Raw genomic sequence first — 20282 nt, 5'->3', positions numbered from 1 at the left:
CTCTTTTCCACCCCCAGGCTCAGGATCCAAAAGTTATGGCCTTTCCCCAGCCCCCTGTGCAGAGGGTGCTAGGGGAGTAGGAGTGAGAATACCCTCAGGTTTCTCACAACACTTCCATAGTCTTTGAACATTACATCAAAAAATGGAAACTTCTTCAATTAAAAACTCTACAGTAAATTTAGCAGAGACATCCTCTTGCGATCATTCCCCTCTGATCAGCAAAAAGCTGGTTGACTTTTCACCATATATCAAGTGGGTTCATAATGATGGCCACATTTAGGGTAGATTATTGTGGAATCACTAAAGTATGTTTTACGTGCCAAGCGGGACAGACACTACAATTGTGAACACTTTTTTCCTACAGTACGGCACTCAAAGTATACTTGTATGAAGAAGTGTGTGTTTTGGTGCCAAACTGCCCTATAAAAGGGAGGGGAGGGGATTTTCACGTTTGTAATTTAATAGTCTAACTTTGCTGTTTCCCAAATAATTTTAGCCTGCAAACACAAACCACCTGTATGCCTCCACACTGCAGTGCTCCTTACCATTTTACAAACATCCCATTTTCTTCACTTAAACTTTCATTACAATTTGTGAAATAATTTCAAGCTAAAATTGTATATAGCAGAAAATTAGGAGATGCTAGTTGTGGCGACAAGGAATGACAAGACTGACCAAGTTGGTGCCATGATGATTGCTAAAAACATTTATTCAAAAGAAAGATAAACCCATCATCTGTCCTTGACTCTAATGGGATTTCCCTACCTAAAATAAAGAAACTCAGGTGCTCGTCAGGAAGTCTGTGAAAGTTCAAATCAAAAAGGCACCGTCCCAGTCAAAAAGCTCCTACGCTATCCCTGTCACTACAATAAACAACAAGAAAGTTCAGGTTGTTATCTTGACACAGGAGAATGACTCCCTTCTCCTGGGTGTAAAGTGTCCCAAAGACAGCACATTTTCGCAAAGTAAAAGTTCCATTAAAGTTCCAGGCTTTTCATAACTCGCAAAACAAAAAGTTCTACAGGATCCTTGTGGGGCTATGAGAATGACTCCCTTCTCCTAGCTGGTTCCCCAATGTTCCCTATAGCTTTCAGAAAAGCATGTAATTCCTTTAAGGATGTTTCCACACATTCGACTTTCTTTATACTGTTTATTCTGCCCCCACTGGGATGACAAAGATGCTCCCTGATTCACTCTCTACTCTCCAGCACCACACTCATGTGGAACTGCCCAGGGAATTGTGCAACAAAATGATTTACTACTTCATCTGCTTCTTCATGGGCACTTCCCGGACTTACACTTGTTCCTGTAACTTTATCCCGGGGAACTCTTCACTGGCTTTGCAGGGTTGATGGGTTCACTTTCAATACTTCAACTTATTTCATGCTACTTCAACAGCTTGCTTCTCTGCATGGCAAATTACTGCTGTCAGTCTCAGCGCAGTTGTCGGACCGCTCGGTCTAACCACGACAAGGCACGCTACCACCACAGTCTCTTGCACTCTCTGCACATTCGCCTACGCAGCTATGCTGTAGGCTACAGTAGGCGGTCTCGGCACCATTGTCTAACCCAATGGTCCACCCACTGTAGGTTGTACCACCACCTTTCTATTTCTCCAGGTTTACTGTGCTCGTTCTTAACCGACTCGTAAAACGCTTCTCGGGCGTACCGTTGCTTGTCTCTTCAACTTTGGAGACGTGCCTCGCTGCAGTCTCCCGAAGCCCAAGTTAAGTGTTACGGCTTCTATGCTGACCCCCTTGCTCACTGGGTTCTCCTTCTGGACATACAGCAGCTCTCAGCATACAAGAACCTCACGGGCCACTGCCAGATGGGTCAGAAAACTACGAAGAACCCAGTCCTTCTTTGCTGTTTAGTTTATATAGCGGGAACGGTCCCAGTGTAATAGCAGTCCAATTGACAACAGCGGGTTGATCGGTTTTCCCGCTTGATGGTAGTGTTCTGAAGTTCTTCCTCGTCCTTGTACTTATCACGTCAAGATTGTCTGACCCAGTACAATGACACATGGTTTCCGATATAAATCTAGGATAAGGAGGTTTGGGCGACGTCACTATCGCATGGGATCGGGAGCTAAAGGGGCCGTGTCCCCAATTTGCGTCCTTGTCCCTAGGAGGGGAGGTCTTACCGAATTTTCCCCCACCCCTAGGTGGACTATTGGTTACTGCCCGCACCTCCATGGCCCCATTGAAAGGGTCTCCCCCTGGGGAAAAGTGACGTTATCTGAAGGATCGTCACATAGTGCCTTACTACATTTTTCATGGAGAAACCTTTTATCACCATGTGTTAACTTGTCCGGCCCTCACAGAACGAAGAGGTACATATTTTGGAACGTTTGACTGATTGGTACATCAGGGCTCAGAATTTGCACTACCGAATGACGACTGGTAATTGATTTTTGGCGGGTAAAAATACGGTATGCTGCCATATAACTGAGAGGCTGACTTACTTTTTATGCATGGCTAGTAGCTTGCAACTTAGAATTTTACCCTGTGGGTACATCATATGGAGAGATTTTTGTTGGTTGTCCAGTAAACGGCTGAGGAACTACCATTATGGTAAGCATAGTTGATTTTCGGAATTTTATGAACATGAAAGGAGTATACTATAAAACGATGCTTAGAAAATAGTGACAATTGCAAGATACATGAAGTTGGGGGTTTTTTGTTATTAAATATACTAATTTCATGATGTTAAGACAAATTGTCATGCAGAAGATAATGGTCTTGCAAAACTGTTTTTGTTGCTTGTATTATTTTAGGTAGCAAAGGTTGCTAGTGCAGACCATGTAAATGACCAAGAGCATGGCGTTCTTATTACATTTTCATTGTTATATGTATACAAGGCTTTTTAAATAAACCATGTTATGCAATAAAAGACTGCCCCTTAAAATTCCACTCTTTTAAACTTGCATGTACATTTTTTAAATTTGATCCTTTCTTTTCCTTCACTATTTTAGTTCTTTCTTATTCAAGTGCGCTTTCATATTAAACATTTTTTTATGTCTGATTTTGCTTACCCTGCAATTGAACGAGGCATTTTAAGCATCTTTACACATACAAAACCGAATACCGTGTTGCAGACCTTTTGGGAATCTTGGAAAACCTTTTCTTCTAATGTCCAGTTATGTTTACCATTTTTATTGAGAATTCCATTTCAAATTGTGTATACCTTTTTATTTGACTCCATTATGCCTATTCAGTATTGTTTCATTAAGTTCTGTATGTATGTGGAATTGGTGGATGGAATGGACGGAATAGATGGACGGAATGAATAGAATGGAAGTGATGGAAGGCATCAGAGGGATAGAACGAAAGGATGAAGAAATAGAAGAAACGGATGGATGCACTGACGGAATGGATAAATGGAATGAATGGTTGAAGAAATGGAAGAAATGGATCGATATATCGATGGAATGAATGAGTGATGCTGTATATCGTGCTGTTCCCGTAATATCCCTATGTATCCCAATGTATTACCCATCCCTCTCGTCCCCATGTGTGCCCTCTGTGCCCATGTCTCACTGTGTACTCTGCTTTCTTGTCCCCCATGCTGTTGCTATATATCCATATGCCCCCTCCTGGCACCGTAAATCCTACCCACAGTCACTGTATGTCCGTGTGTCGACGTCTTCTCTGCCATCCTGTGCACTTGCCTAGTCTCGGGCGCTTTATAGATGAACCATCATAACTGATAACTACGCCTACTCTCTACTATACACCATCGCACAACTAGAACACAGCTATACCCCTGATAAATTCGGCCTAGCTAGTAACATAGGAACACTACCTCACGAACACCTCATCACCCTAATTAAACGCAGCTATCCCATGACATTCCGGCCTAGTTGCTCACATAAGCGTCCTTTGGGCCTAACGCAACCAAACCCTGTCTGGATGTTCACCCGCCAAACAGAAAACACAGCCAACTGATATCTTCAACACCACACCTAACGCTAGGATGCAGCTACCATCCGACAATTACATCAGTTGCACACATAATTGGTGCACCCACGCACCCTATGACCCCATCTCTCTACTGACCAGAACTGCGGTTCCCGAGAGTGTTCAACCTACTAGCGCTTTGAGGTCATACCAATGATGTATAGAGCGCTATATAAATGCCAAGTAACAGAACATAACTAGTAAACAGATCTCTTCCTGAATACTGGTTGCATCCAACTGCAAAGATACCAGGTCTTTTGCTCAACCCAACTGCTATTTGGAGGAAGTGTTCTTCATTAAGTGCTCCTCGATAAGTCGTCAGTTTGGAGTGGTAGACTCTTTAAAAAGGAGGACCTGCCCAACTGATCGACCACTTAGTCATGAGAATTCATGGTTGGGGGGCGGATATGTGTGTAAGGTGGGGAGGGGCAGAGGTGTTAGGGGGCATGAGAGGATGGGGCAACAGTGTAACATCCACCTCTAGAGTAGATCTGAGAGGGTGAGGGATGGTGGAGATAGTAGGGCAGAGGAGCAAGAGAGGTTGTAGGGCGTGGGTAATGAACGTGTGAATCAAGGCAGCAGTGTTGGGGTTTAGTACAGCGCAGCCGTGGTTGGTGGGGGAAGGACAGGGTGTAGCCATGGGGTGGGTTGGGGCAGAAAAGGGAGGTTGAGAATTGCCCCCACCCCCTGAAAGAATAAGAACAGAGCGTATATTGGGGGACAGGTAAAAGGGCAGAACGGTGGGAGGAGGGATTTGTTTTTGGGAGTAAGGAAGAGTAGTTGCATTTGTCGACCTGGTGTCAAGCAATATGTAACTGCTCATACAACATATGAGGTCGAGCAAAAGACTGGTCAGTCATTTTGTGGTCTAGGAAAATAGACACAACCCTTGCAGCACCTCTATACAAAATGTGTGGCTGAGTAGGGTTATTCACAATGCTTGTGTACTATGTTATGTGCATTAATCCATCTTTGACCCCCTTTTTCCAGTACCACCTTCCACCACTTCTCTTCTGGCTAATAGTTGTCTCCTCGCTAGTCCTCTTCCACATGGCTCAGGGCCCTCCCACTAAGTCCATATTAACATAACTCTGGGGCAAGAACTTTTTTCGCCAAGCAATGTATATCAGTGAATAGAGAGGTAATTGTTTTAGACGAAATGTCATCCATTTTTGTCCAATGCACTTTGTGGGATCACAAGCTAGTGAAGCATTTACTTTTTAGAACACAAATGGGAGAAAAACGTGCCAATTTAGTAGGACTTGTGTCTCTAACAGCATTGCTAGTGTTATGAACGATTACCCCTTTCTCTATTTAACAGGGGCTGATTGCGCAAGAGAGCAGCAGCAAACTAGCTGAGCAAGAAGAAGAACCTGAGAAATTTCGAGAGGCACTAGTAAGATTCGAAAGCCGATTTAATTTTCCAGAGGCGGAGAAGCTCATTGCAAGTTACTCCTGCTGTTGTTGGAAGGGACGCGTACCTCGCCAAGGGTGGCTGTACTTGAGCATCAACCATGTCTGCTACTACTCTTTCTTCCTGGGCAAGGAACGTAAGTAGACCACAAAATATTCTGCACCATCTATGTTACATGAATGAACTAGAACTATTGTTTTAGCCTAATACAAAGTAGAATCTGAGTGGTCTATCTCACGTTGCAATTAAATACCAGATGCAGAGGAAGGAGCAAGATATCTAAGTGTGGAAAAACACACGTGTCATTGACTAATCAGTGACCTAGAAAACGGACCAAACTGAATTGCTCACACCAATGACTGACTTAATGCCAATGGACATAGATGAGTAACCCAACATACACAGTTAAACATCTCTTTAGCTTGGAGTATAGAGACGGCTGGGTCAGGATGTTGGTTAGGTGTACCTTCCAAGTTCAGCAGTGTACATCAACTCTGTTTTTGATGCATCTTGTGACTTGGTTTCAGCAACTGGTATCCTCTCAGTATCTGAATGCTTGAGACTCCGATTCCCTACATGCAGCCTATTAGGGCGTAAAGGTTTTTCTGGTTGCTATGGACATTGAGAATCTGCTTTCCCCTTTTTCACTGCTTCAATTGTCGATTGATAGCTGAATCCGCTATGAAATGAAAGACTCCGTTTTCCAACATGCAATGCACAAGTACAGAAATAGCTTGTCAGTTTGCTATGGGCTCAGGCAGTGTTTCAACCTTTAAAGCCGTTACTGTTTACACTGTAGATTATCTGAGCAGGTTTTCCCGACAGAGTTTTAATTCTCAAATATTTGAGATGGTTTCCCAACATGCAATATTTCAATGTTCACGTTCTGCAGCCAGTCTGTTCAATTTTGCTCGTTGGGCTTTTGCACCTGGTACTTTTTAGTCGGCTCTGGTCACCTCCCCTTGCATGTAGGTGTTTACAAGTCTGCAAGCCTCCCTGCTGTCTTTGGACGGGTCTTTTGCTGGCTGTACTCTTGATCAGTTTAACTGCAGGATCTTTCTCTTGCAGGGGCAAATGTCTGAATTTTATTTTTGCACTCTCTTTTCACAGCTGAAGTCTCTCACTAGAATTCCCATGTTGGCAGCCGTGGCCCTTACCTGGTTTTCTCAGTGTTAATGCCGACAAAGATTTCTCGCACCTTCGACCTTCTATCCCTCCCCTGGACTCTCATTCATCTCATGAGCAGCAGGCTCAGGCCATCTGGTCTCTGGCTTGGATCTCCAAGTGTGTACTTCGCTTCTACATGGTCACAGTTATGGCCTGCTCAATGCCAGTCTAGGCTTCCCGACATTTCTTCCGACGAGAGTTTGCTTTGAACCCTATTTCGGCTTGCAGACTGGGTCATTTGATCATTGAGAGGGAAAGCAGATTTATGTTTTGATCTTCTCTTCTGTCTGATCCAGGTTACTTCATCACACACCTGTATTTAAGAGCTGCATGTTGGACAAACAATTGACTCGATGATTCCCAAAGGGGGTGGTTTAGAAATAAAAAAAAGCGTCCTGTTGACATCTGTCTACCCTGAATCTTCTGCCAAATGTGAACATCAAAACATACATTTATTAGGTTATGTTAAAAAAAATGGTACTGTGCCAAATAACCACCATAGCAGTGGCGGCTATTTACATTTTTAATTGGAGGGGCATACACGTTTCGCCTGTACCACGTAGCAACTCTGATTATGCTGCCTACATGCTACTGTAGCATAGCATTTTTTTACTGGCCCTTGATATAAAGTAAGTGATATTTGTGGTCTGTGTAGTGCTTCATGCTACAGGAAGCCCATCTAAAATCACTCAGGAGCGGTAATAGAATCTTTGAAGCTGCAATCCAACAATGTAACCACCACTGTGCCCAAAGATCGTCACTGAAGGGCCTCTCAGCCCCAAATGGCAATTTGTGTTAAAGACACATGTTTTGTGCTTTATAGTTGACTCCTAAAAATGAAGGGACGATTGCGATCTGTGTGAACTTAGTAATAAACAAGTTTTTCTGTTATAATTGTTTGTTTAGTGTTTTTGTATTGCGCTATACTGGTTGCCTTTTGACTTGTGCTTCAGGGAATATTTGGAACAATGTGATCGCCAAGTTAGTTGAGGACTCGTGTTCCCAGTCATTAGTTCTGTTGGATGGAAATTATTCTGCCGATAAACTGCGAGGGAGCATAGGGTGCTGTAAAGATTTGAGCGTTTTGTCAGTATATGCTCCTTTCCGTGCTTTGGGGGCTGGTTCCCTGTTGCTAGCAACGGTGCTGGAAAGTTTGGCCATAATCCGTTTTTCCAATTGAATGTGCCCTTAAAATTTCAAATATCAGCTATTTTGTGACTGATTATTTTCTCACGATGCTCGATTGTCTTTGAGGCCTGTCGTGAATCACACTTGAAGTGTTGGTGTCCATGACAGGGTTGCACCTATCTTGTACTTCTGTGAAAGTTTGGAATGCGTACGCTGATCTCAATCTGGAGACATGGGATAACATTGTGTTGATGTACGTCCTGTTTGCATAGGCACTTTATCTGAATTGGCTTCACTTCCTTTTCACTCGCACACAAAGGAAATGCACATTCCTGCTTCTTGTATGTTCTCACTTTATTAATAGTTTTAATGGGTCAAGGTTTTTGGAACTTGCTGCATGAAGCAACTACGGGTCTGTCCACCCCATCAATTATTAGTGAAAGAGAAAGTGTCGCCAGACTTGCAAAGTGGTAAAATTCTTATTAACTTGTTTAAAAGTGTGATCCACCTGCATTTCCCTTCATAGCCATCCATCATTGCCTAGAGGACTTTGATTAATTGCAGCATTTTATATACGTGTTTAATTTACCCCATGTGAACAACTGTAACTACCTACTATTTGCCAAAAATGTGAGAATGAGCAAGGCTACATTACCTGTTGTTTGGTATGGTGTGCGCTCAGGAGCTCTGCAAACATTTTGTAGGTCGCTGTTCCTTATCAGAAAGGACATATCATTTGCTTATCAGGTTGGTCCCTCCCACAGGACAATTCAGTAACAAAATGTTGGGCAACTTTCCCACAACTAAGAGTTGAAGCAGCCTTGTTGGGCGTCCTCAGACTGTACCAAATCATAACTGCCCAAACCTAACGGAATCTCCACCAACTCCAACTTGAAAGGGCTAGCTAGAGCCAGCAACAACTATTTAGTGCAGTAGTGCTAAACTGTGGCACCATCGCTTTTCAATACAGTTGAACAAGAACACTGATTTCTAGCTGAGAGTATCCATCTTGGACGATATCTCATTGAAACAGTTCATGACTACCTTCTCTCTCTTCCTCGTCCCAGTCCTAATATACGTGAAGCACTTATGGCTTCTGAGACACTTCTTCCCAGCCAGAAGCTTTCACATTAACTTAGTGAATGGTTAATTAAGAGCTCCTCTTCTTGTGGATGTTTAAATAACCTTGCACAGATATATCCCCATTTTTGTTTCCAGCACTCGGTCTAGCTTTCCTGGCAAGTGTACTGTTGAAGCAGTGGGTTCTGCTGAGGCGTTTTCTGGAGAGGCGGTGTCGTAATATCTCCTGTCACAGGGGGCACACATCCTGATCTCTGACTGTGGTTTTCTTCTTTTGACACTTCAGGGCCTTGTGGGCTGGCATTAGATGATCTGTCATAGCAAGTTCTGCCCTTCCCGCCCCAGAATGCTGTGCGCAGAATGCAGAAATGGCAATGCAGTGCTGGTTATTTTTTCTGATAAAAGATGGCTTTGTGTATCCTGATGGAAGAGTAAAAAAGGAAAGAAATGTCACCACGATCCCTCTTTTCTCCTCTTGTCCTGATAGACAGCACCATAAGAAATACAAGAGGCATGACCATTCCCTTCCTGTGTTGGTGAATCCTGAACTGCTTTTCCCTCGTGTTGTACCTGTAGTCCCTACTCAGTTACTCAGTTCCTGCTGCCTACTCTTTCACATGATCCTTCACTTACTATAAACCTGATACTCGAAGATACTTGTGCTCTTCCTGCTCCTGGGTTGCTTCCTACCCAGATACAACCTGTTCATTCCTCAGTCCTTTTTTTTTTTTTAACCTTTCTTTATTGACGATTCACACCACCTACCATCAGTGCACTTACAATATATCATCCCATATCAGACATTACTTTCATGGCGGTTGCCGGTATTGCCGTGCAGACAACAGGAAGAGGTCCAGTCTTTTCCGGGGGTTCTCCAGTTGCACATCACGTCAGGAGCTGCAGGATAAGCATCCACCTCTCCCCTCCCACCACAAAGCTTCCCCAGTGTGTGACTACTCACTTAACACCAGTGCACCAATCCGTTTCATCCTTTAAGGATAGGAGATAAGCTGTAAAGAGACCCCATATGTCTCTTCTGCGGGTCACCCAGGCTCCCATATTCCTTGTCGATGTCACTATGCCATGTTAGATCTTTAAGCCACATTTCTATCCTGGGGGTTGAGGGGGTGGATCTGGTCCATTTCATTAAGATACAGCGCCTAGCAAGAATCGTGCAGGTCGTGACCAATTTCTGATATTGTTTAGGAATGGAGGGGTCCCAGCCAAGCACACAGCACATTATCTCACAGGAAACAGGGTGTCCCAACATTGCCGAGCAACACTCCACCACTACTTCCCAATGAGATTGTAGTTGTACACAGGACCACATCATGTGAATGAAATCGGCCGGGTTGTGGCCGCATCATCGGCATCGTGCCTACTTTGAACTGTCAAACCTGTGTATGCGGGCGGGGGACATGTATGTACGGTGTAGTCTCTTCAGTTGGATTAGCTGAAGCTGTGTATTAAATGCCCCCTTGTGTATGTGTTCGCATATCAGTGCCCACAGTTCATCTGTGAATCGACAGCCACCTCCCATTGTAGCCTGCACTTTAGCAGCGCCTGTGGAGTATCGCGTTGGGTAAGCTTGTATATGGCAGACACCACCCCCCGGCAGCTAGGTGAGTAGACTATGTACTGGAGTAGCGGAGTCGTAGCCGGCAGTCCCAGGAACGGTTGGGACCATTCCTTGAAAGCTGCCCGCATTCTCAGGTATTGCAAGCTATGGTGCAGGCCCCCACCCATCTTTTCAGTGAAGGACTCCAAGGTGACAAAAAGATTATCCGGGTACATATCAGCCATCCTGACTATCCCAGCCCCCCGCCACTCCCTAAAGATAGTCTGATCACAGGTTGGGGCTATTGTTTCCACATTCCACATCTCGATACCAGTGTCGAAGGGGACGTCCACTCTCAACCTCCTCAGCGCCCTCCTCCATGCGTGAACAGTACATGCTACCGGGTCGTACTTGCACTTGTCCGCCACCCTTTGGTACAGCAGGACCCCCTGTAGGCAATGAGGGCTAACCGAACACCCCTCTATGCAAACGTGGGGGGAGGCCCGCACCCCCGGCATCCACGTTCAGGCAAAAGAAAGTTGTGTTGAAAGTTGACGCCAGGAAATATACTTCTGTCGGGAGCTGCGATCCCCCAGCCCACTGTCCCAGGGTAAAGTTAGTGTCTCCCAGCTAATGCGGGGGCTCCGGGGGCCAGGCCAACTTAATCAGGAGTGTCTTTATATCCCTAAAAAATCCCACCCCCGGCAATACTGGAACGTTCTGAAATACATGCAGCAGTTTAGGGACAATCTCCATCTTTGCTACCGCTTTCCTTCCCAGCACTGATATTGGGAGCCTACACCATCTCTCCACCTCTCTTAAGGCTCTCAGGTAGCGAGGTGGTTGTCTTCCAGTAGAGTGCGCTCGCTTCTGCTGAACCGCACTCCCAAATACGTGACCATGCTGAGCTCCAAGCTGAAGCCCTCGGTATTCGGAGGGCATAACTTACTCTCATTGAGAGGGAACAGGATGGACTTCCCTTTGTTCAGCTTTAGGCCCAAGAACTCCCCGAACTCCTCCACCTCCTACGAGACTGGGGCCAGGTTGACCACTGAGGTGTAGGATCGCTTCATCCGCATATAGTGACACCAGCTCCCTGGTGCCCCCCCATGGCCAAGCCCCTCAACCCATGATATTTCTGCAATCGCGCCGCTAGCACCTCAATGGCGATGGCAAAGAGCAGGGGCGATAGTGGGCAGCCCTGTCTGGTCCCTCGGCCCAGTGCAAAGGGTTGAGATCACCATTCCACCCACCCCTATACAAGCGCTCGACCCATTGTACAGTAACTTAACTGTCGAGAGAAAGTAGGGGGGAGCCCCCACCTGCGTCAATACCTCCAACAGATAGTCTCACTCCACCGAGTCAAACGCTTTCTCCATATCCAACAATACTACTGCCGCCTTCACATCGGGATCGGTCTGAGCTAGTATTGCAAATAGTCTGCGTAGATTCGATGAGGTAGATCTGCCGGGTATGAAACCCGATTGATCCACGTGGATTATGCTTGATATATATACACGGGAGAAGCCTATCCGCAAGGATATTGGTAAAAATGTTTGCATCTAAGTTTAATAACGATATTGGCCGATAGGCGCAATTCAGTGGGTCTTTGTCTGGTTTTGGATTAAGGTTATAACAGCTTTCCTTCATTCTCGTGGCGAGGCTCCCCGTCTCCAGACCCTCCTCCCACACCCTCAGCATATATCCGGCAGCCTCCGGGCCCCATTCCTTATAGAACTCGGCCATGATACCGTCTGTTCCGGGTGCCTTGGAGGAAGGCAAAGCCCGAATTGCACCTATGATCTCCTCAGAAGTGATAGGGGAGTCCAGCGACAGGGCCGCCTCCTCTCCCTGCTCCAGGAGGTCTGCCTCATGGACAAAGTCCATGAGAGCCACTCCACCGGGTGGCCTCTTGGAAGAATATAAGGTCTCGTAGTAGTGTCTAAATGTGGCCATGATCTCAGTTTGTTTCACCACTACCGCCCCTGTGAGGTCTTTACCTCTGTTATGTCTGTGCTGCCTATCTCATGACGAACCATCATCACAAGCAGTTTGCCTGGTCTGCCCACCTCTCCATACCTGCAGGCCATGACTGGGCAGGCCAAGAACTGGGTCGCCCTCTCCGTCAGGTCCCTGAATGTATCCAACGCCCCATGCACATCAGCTGCAGGCCCCAACCCCCGGCCCTCATCTACTTGTTTTTCTAAGGTCTTAATCTTTGCTTCGGTCTCTGCCAATTGTCTGAAAATTATTTTGAGCACACCCAGCTGTATGGAAAGGCAGCCACCCTTCAGCACCACCTTAAAGGTTTCCCAGATCGTGCCCATCGAGTGAACAGAGCCTAGGCTTGTGGAAAAGTATGATCTAATTAGCTCAAGGACTTCACTCTTGAATACCAAATCCGAAAGGTCTGCAGATTTAAATCGCCAGAAGGGTCGTTGCACTCTACCCTCCTCCCAGCTAATCGACCAAAGGAGGGGCGAGTGGTAAGACAGTGTTCTGGGAGAAGGACACAATCAATTGTTGGGTGGGCCAGGAGGGGCTCAGCCAGGATGTAATCTAGCCTCGAGGAGGTACCATGCACAGATGACCGAAACAAATATTTTCTGTCGTCTGGGTGCAGTACCCTCCAGACATCCCCCAATTCAAGGTCCTGCATGCATGCAGTATCACTTGGGCTGCTCTGGAGCGTGCCTGCACCTCCTTGGTTGATCTGTCCTTGTTTGAGTCAAGTGTTATATTAAGATCACCCACCCACACCTGGCACGTATGTAGAAATCTCTGGCACTTGTTAAACAAAAATTCAAAAAAGCCTAGGTGGTCCACATTGGGGCCATAAATATTGACAAATGTCACCATTGTAGTGCCCAGGGATCCAGACACAATGAACTATCTCCTGTTTGGGTCTGTGACTGCCTCAGCTACGCGTAAACCCAGTGACTTATGTCTCAGTGTCATAACTGCAGCTGAATACGTTGAATACGATGTATAATGCTGGAACTTACCGCAGGACCTGGCAACACCCTTGTTTGCACTACCCTTCAAGTGAGTCTCCTCCAGGAATACCACTTTGGCACCATGACGCTCACAAAATTGAAAAACCTTGCAAGTCTTCCGCGGATTATTCAAGCCTTGCACATTCCAGCTAAGTATCTTGATTGCCATTGCGTCTGTGCTTTGTGTATGCCTGTCTCAATCTCTCCTCCCATTCTGAGTGGGCAACGTGTGCACTCGTGCCCGTGGTCCTGCAGTGTGAATCATTTTCCAACGGGACCTTCAACTTTCCCTTTCCCTTAAACCCTCCCCCCCCACAACATCCAACTTCCCTTGGGACCCCCCACCCACACTGTCCTCACACAACTCGCAGTGGCACATCCCCTCATTCCCCAATGCTTGAACCATCCGATCACCATGGGGCACCACCCCGGGGGCTCCAGAAACCACGCCCCAAGTGACTGCTTAACTTCCGGCCCCTTGATTAGGGGGGGGGCGTCGCTGAAGCAATTCTTTTGTCATGCTACAGGACTGACCCATTACATCACATTTTAAAGTTACATATTCAACCTCCTTCGAGAAGCAGCTAAGTTTCTGCCCATGTGTCTCGTTGAGGCTATAGTTCTCGTGGGCCGTGTGTACTTGCAATATATCATCTCCCTCCTCTTTTCCCCTCTTGTCCACAATGCATGGTTATGGGTCAGCGCGGTTCTTCGGTTCTTTCAGTGAAAGTGTGCCTGGCCTCTGTCCTGTACCAGCAATTTGGATGAGGTGAGGTCTGGGTAAATAGAGACCCTGGAGTTCTCGTACAGCAGGTTTCCCAGTTCCCTGGCTCTGCGCAGCACAGCGTCTCGGTCTCTATAATTGAGCAGGCGTGCAATTATTGGGCTAGGGTTCTGGCCTGGCCTGGGAACTATCTGTGACACCCGGTGTGCCCTCTCCACCAGGGACTGGGTGGACAGCGGTGGATCTTGCAGCACCACCTTTTATGAAGGCCTCCATGAAGGTTTCCATGCTTCTTTGGGGGACCGATTCCGGCACTCCGACCACATGTATGTTGTTCCTCCAGGCTCTTGCCTCAAGGTCCTCATTCTTTTCCTTTATCGACTTAACATCTCTTCGCAGCTCCTGGATTGCGTGAGCTGTCTCCCCGCAGGTGTCCTCTAGGGCCCCCACACGCTGTTCTGCCTCAGATATCCTTCCGCTCTCCTTTTCAATGCGTTCTTGCATCCTATCAACTTTGTACACAACCTGTCAAGTTGTTGACTGAAGCAAAACCAGCCCACTTTTCCGCTAGTACTTGACCACGCGCAGACTGCTGGAGATCGCTGCTTGAGCCCGCCTGAGGCTCCTCTATGCCCTGGTGGGCTTCCCTGGTGGGTTCAGCCCCGGGTGCAGGCATTTTTTCACTGCCTGTGTTTAAGCCTGTTTTTTGAGGGAAGGTTAGACGATATTGTCTTTTATTGCCTTTCGCCATACAGGTCGTTAATTTCCAACTGGCCGGTTCCTGTCCGTTGCCTGCATAGGTCGGAGGGTCCAGGCTCTGCAATACCAACGTGGCATGCCTTCAGGGGATCCAGCTGTGCCTGGCCCGCGTACTATCGCCTTTTCTCGCAAGGGCTAGGTGATGGATAATCTGCCTCAGGGAGAGGTCTGGTCCGCCCCCGTATGCTGATATCGTGCTTGCAGAGGCTTGGATCTTGCTGCCACTTCTTGCCGTGTGACGTGTGCTGGTGGGTGCTTATATTAAGGTGTTAACCGCTGATGAAATCTACGTGGGCCCAGGACCAGTTCTTCAGCTCTCTCCTTTGTTATCCTTTTTACCTGCCTATGGGCCCGAAGGGTCCCTCGTGCTCCAGGCGGGGCGTGCGTTCTCGTTTCCAACATGGGCTGCCCCACTTCTGTCCTGCTAACTCAGGTTCGTCCTAGAGCGCGCAGGGGGGCAGGTTGCGCAGAGGTCAGCCTCCACTGGTCTGTACACAGGCTGCCCTTTATGTTGTCACCGGCAGGCCAACTGGTTGCCCCCAGCGCATTCTCCAATTCCAGCGCCATCTTTTCCTGTGCCTTGAGGTGCCTGCACTTCAGCGGTCCCCACTTTAAGCTAGGGGATCACCTCCCCCCACTGCCATGTTGTCGGCCACATCACCGGAGGGTATGGTGTCTGCATTGTTGAGGCAGCTTGTCCCGGCCGCGGGGCCCTCCCCTGCGTGTCCCACATTACTTGCTGCGCAGGTGTTGGGCTGGCGAGCGCGTCCATCCCGCGGTTTCCGTTGCAGCTGCTCCTCCTGTGGTGGTGACGCTGGGCTGTCAATGTTCCGGCTGATTGCTGGACTGACCAGGGCCTACCGGCTCCGGAGCCCGTTGCGGTTGATCACACCACCCAGGACGCAGGCCGTTGGTCCCCGGATCTGGATGCTGGGCTAGCAGTGGTTTTCGGGCCGCAGGACTCGCTGCAGGAGGACACGCCTCTTAGTGTGCTAGCTCCCGGGCCAAAAGCGTTCAAGTTTGGGTTCTGAGGCAGTGAGTGTTTTCCAGCCACAGCTCCCTCTGTGAATGTGCGCACCTCCGGGGATGCTGGCTGCAGGCCGGCCGGTGGTGTTCAGGTTGAAGGCGAATAGTTTGGGGCCATCCAGCTCAACCTTACTCGCGTCCCCATCTCACCTGTCACATGTATGCTGGAGTTCCACCCTCGTTCTCCGCACCGCTCGCAGGACTCGCCGGTGCAGGTCCTCTGGAGTCCCGGGGAGTCCAAGCTCTGACTCCGCAAGATCACCTGCTCCCCTCCCCCCCCATGGAGCAGGAGCACTGGATCGGCTCGCTCCCCCACCGGTAGCCGGCGGACACCAGCAGGATTAGGTCAAGTCGCAGCTCTGCTCACCGCCTCGGGGCGGGGGGTCCAGGAGTCCACAGTGGTCCGAGCCCCACAGCCCACTCCCCCAACAGCGATGCGATCTCCAGGCCCCAGCGGAAGTGCGGTTTCAGCTGCTTCGCGCCTTTCGGTTTTGGCGCAATTTCACCAGCTTCCCAGGCGCCTCAGAGGGCGAGATTTCGCACAGGTGCCGGCGCCTCTCTCATCCAGCTCTCAGCGAATTCTGCAGTGTTTTCATGCCCTCTGGAGGTGCATGCAACCCTCCCTCCCTCCCCTGCTCCTATGGCCCTTCACGGAGCTCCACAGAGTGCGGCCATCTTGGACCCGGACTCTTTAGCGCCCCCCAGTCCTCAGACCTTAATACCACTTGTCCATACTGATACAACAGGCTGATTACTGTCTGCTTTGTCTTTGCAATAGACGGAGCAATTCATTGAGAAGTTGTTTGAGAGATTTCTGACAGCAGCTTTCACTGAGGGGGCTGAAAGAACAGACACACCTACAGATTAAATCAGCACCAATCTTGAGATTGAACCTACAGAACACTATATTTGCAAGGAGGTTCCAGAGGAACCCCTGACCTGCATCCAGTCTTGTTTGAGTTTTTCAGAAGAGGAACAACCCATTGCTACAAAGTAAGTTAAATGACGATAGTTTCAGACTTCTTCAGTTGGTTTTACTTTTCTGGAACAAGCAAAGAAGGCCCTGGCCTGGGAATCAAAGGGTCGAAATCTTAAAGTTCTTGGATGAATCGTCCGGTTGTATCATCTTCGGGTTTTAGAGGAATGTTATCCTCTTAATCATAAAGTGGAATCTCTTATGTAATATGTCTAGCAAGACTACTGTGGCTTCTGCGGATGCTGTTCCAGTGGATAGACTAGTAGAGGCATCTCTATTGTTACCACATACACATCACATGCCCTGATGCAGAATTTCCAAACACTTTGGGTTTCATTGGAGGATGGGACAGACCAAATTGAGTTGTTAGTTATGATTAAGAAACTATCCTAATAATAATCGGATGTGGCCTTTGACACAATATAATGATCTACATTGGCCTGTTGTTTCTATGTCCGGCTAGGCAAGCATTTGGATTGTGGCCGTTCAGATAACTTATTTTGCTAAAGCTTCCTTTCTTAGCACCAACGTTTTATGAGTTTGTCAATCAGTCACATAACTGTCAATACGTTTTTATTATAAAACAACATGTAAAAAAAGACAATTAGGGCCCCAACTCTATAGATGGTATCTGTATGCTTGCTCTCAACCCTAAAGGAGGCTTCCAACACCCTAACCCAGGCTCCCTACTCCCAGTTAGCCATCCTTCACCACTTCAGAACTCACACCAATATCTTTCACCCCAAACTGACTCTAATGACTTTATATAGGCCTCCCCTTACTATCTAGAATCTTCCTTGAGCCTCAGCTGGTCTATTCTCTTCTTGTTGGCTGAAATGTTTACTGGTTGTCCTCATAAGACCCCCACCCCCTTTTCAGCCCCCATGTCCCTACAGTCTGCGATGCACTATGTGGCAGCGTTTATCATCGTTGTTCCCCTGTATTTAGTAAGTCACTCTCTATAAAGATTTTGGGTAGTGTTCCCTGTTCTCTCTTTGTGGTGTGCAGCTCCCTATTCATTCCTGCTTCGCCGATGCAACCCCATTGTTGTAGATGGTGGGTCTCAAATCAGCTCCTGAATGAGGGAGGATAGTCCATCTTCATTAAAGCAACTAATTATTTCCTTCTGGTCAGAGCTAGGTAATAGCCATTGGATTGGACCCAAGTTCGTTGTGGTACTTGCAGTCTCTTGCATCAGGATACCCGACTGTTTTTATTGCCGTCTTGAGTATTTTTATATTTCTGGCTTGTTCGCTCAGACGTGACACACAAATCGAATACCCCGTTTTATATAATCCCAGTGCACAATTCAGGGCAAAGAACAGACAGTGAGCTATTCAAAAATAGAAATGTATTTTAAACTAGATGTCAGTTTCAGACAACTGGGTTTCCAACTTTACCCTGGATACAACTACAATAGGGTATATCCAAAATTATACAAAACAACCTTTTACCTGCCTGTATGAATCTCACTATTAGTTCACAAAGACGCTTGTTTTCATTCACAAAGTCTTCCTCTAGATATTATAATACTCTAAAAGACAACAGGCATTCTAACATTCTACTAGCACTAGCATGTTCATAACACAGAATTAAACTATTTTACATAATGCAAATATGATGAAACGTTTGATTTTCTGCAGCATCAAGACCAGTATAGGACCAGGGAAAGTTAAAGGAAAATTAACAATCAAAGATTGTTTTGCACTCCACCAACCCTCCTCTGCAGGCATTGGATTGTGAATATATTCGCTATATAGAAGTCAATTGGCATATAGGCAATGGCTGGCTAGCATGGGGCTATGTGTTAAGCCATGTTCATGCAAACATGGTTTGCTTTGGCTCATGTAAATTTGAATTCACAAATACTGGTCTGAACCCACATACATTACAGGGTCTGCGGTAGCAGCCCTGTAGTTATGGTTAAGTTGCTCAGCCCATAGGAAGAACACTTCTTGGGCAGTTTATAACTTTGTTCCCCCTGGATGAGTCCTTACTGAACTTTGCAAAAATAGTGTATGGCCCTGTCAGATTGATTCTGCAAGGTTTGGTGATGTTTTGTCAAGGGGGGCAAGTTTATAGGGGGATCCCAAAATGTTTGTTTATTCCATAGACGCAATGGAAAAAGAATTTGCTCACGTTTACAGCCCAAACCGCTGGATGGACTTTCCCCAAATTTGCATCAGGAGCGGCGACTTGGTCCCGAAAACATGCTTTTGTAAATTTGGTGTAAATCCGTCCAGTAGTTTTCTTTAAAACAGGCCAAAAGTAGGTAAATAAAATTAATTATATTTAGGTTCGGTCCGCTGACTCAATTCCCTGTTCACTCCCCGGATGGGTTTTCAATTGGCCCAGGGGCTTACGTGAGGTCCGCGGACATCGAACGCGCCCACTGATTAGATGGTAAAAGGCGTGAGGTGCATCATGTTTTCCAAAACGCCCTGCATGTTGGATCTGCGGACAGCCACAACTGACCACGAACGGATCAGTGGGGGAAAAGTCTGGAAAACACATTTTGGGTCATTTGGTGTTGTAAAGAGGGGCTGGGAAGGGTGGAAGAGTGGAAAAAAGATGATATGGTCCTCTTGGTTTAGGTGCAAGAAGAATGTATGGGTGGCGCGGTAGTCCGCGGATACCACAGTAGTCCATGGGCAGAGTCTTTGCCGGACAGCTTGAGACACACATTTGGGGTTATTTGGTGACTACAAGGGGGCTTGGATGGACAGCTTGAGACACACATTTGGGGTAATTTTGTGACTGCAAGAGGGCTTGATATGGGTAGGGGAGTGGAATGTAGATGATATGGGGATATTTTCATAGGTGGAAAATAGGGTTGGCAGTTCATTTCGATGTCTGCAGACATCATTTGAATTGGGAGGTTCAGGGTGAGGTGTGGTGGTTGTGGCCAGTGGCCAGATTCTTGGGTGCATGGCCGTATTATGCTGTAGTGGTTGTGGCCAGTGCTAGATTCTTGAGTGCATGGCTGTAGCATGTGGATGTGTGGTGCTCCTCTGGATTGATATTCTTTTTTCCAAAAGAAGTGTTCCTGTTCTCAGAGGAGAGGGATATGTTTTATTGCAGATGAAGTGCAGCATGGTAATAAAGCGGTGGTAAAAGTATCTTGATACATTTACAGGTTCAAGGGAACTGAGTTCTCCTGGTGTTTTTTTGTCTATTACTTCTTTATTTTAGTTTGCTATGCGTATGAAGTCGTGTAAGTTATCCCATGCATATTCTGCACAACATAAAGTAACAAACCATGTGGGTGGGCCATGGTTTCTTAGCATACAATGTACATCAGTGTGACATCGGAGCCAGTATTCCTTGTACCACGCATGTTTGCCAAGAGATTTGTGATACTTGACTGCAAAACTTCACCTTTGTCTTTTATCTTTTGAAGTAGTTGGGTAGCAGACATGTTTAAAAAATTAGAGCCTGTTTTTAATGTGTGTGCAACGCCGTAACATAGAGTTGCTAGTTCACTTTCGAACAGGA

General features: G+C 46.9%; 1 protein-coding gene across 3 annotated transcripts in view; it reads left to right on the top strand.

Moving 5' to 3' along the window:
* TBC1D8 (TBC1 domain family member 8) overlaps positions 1-20282 on the top strand; it is a 1594530-nt gene that overhangs the window by 405988 nt on the left and 1168260 nt on the right. For all 3 annotated transcript variants that reach the window (XM_069636713.1, XM_069636714.1, XM_069636711.1), the window contains exon 4: positions 5281-5509. In XM_069636713.1, coding sequence (XP_069492814.1) covers positions 5281-5509 — 229 coding nt within the window. The remainder of the gene's footprint in view (positions 1-5280; positions 5510-20282) is intronic.

The sequence above is a fragment of the Ambystoma mexicanum genome, chromosome 7p (genome assembly GCF_040938575.1).
Source record: "Ambystoma mexicanum isolate Mex_15411 chromosome 7p, UKY_AmexF1_1, whole genome shotgun sequence".
NCBI classification, from domain to species: Eukaryota; Metazoa; Chordata; class Amphibia; order Caudata; family Ambystomatidae; genus Ambystoma; species Ambystoma mexicanum.
Note: the sequence above shows the minus strand (reverse complement) of the source record. Positions and strands in the feature narration are given on the sequence as shown.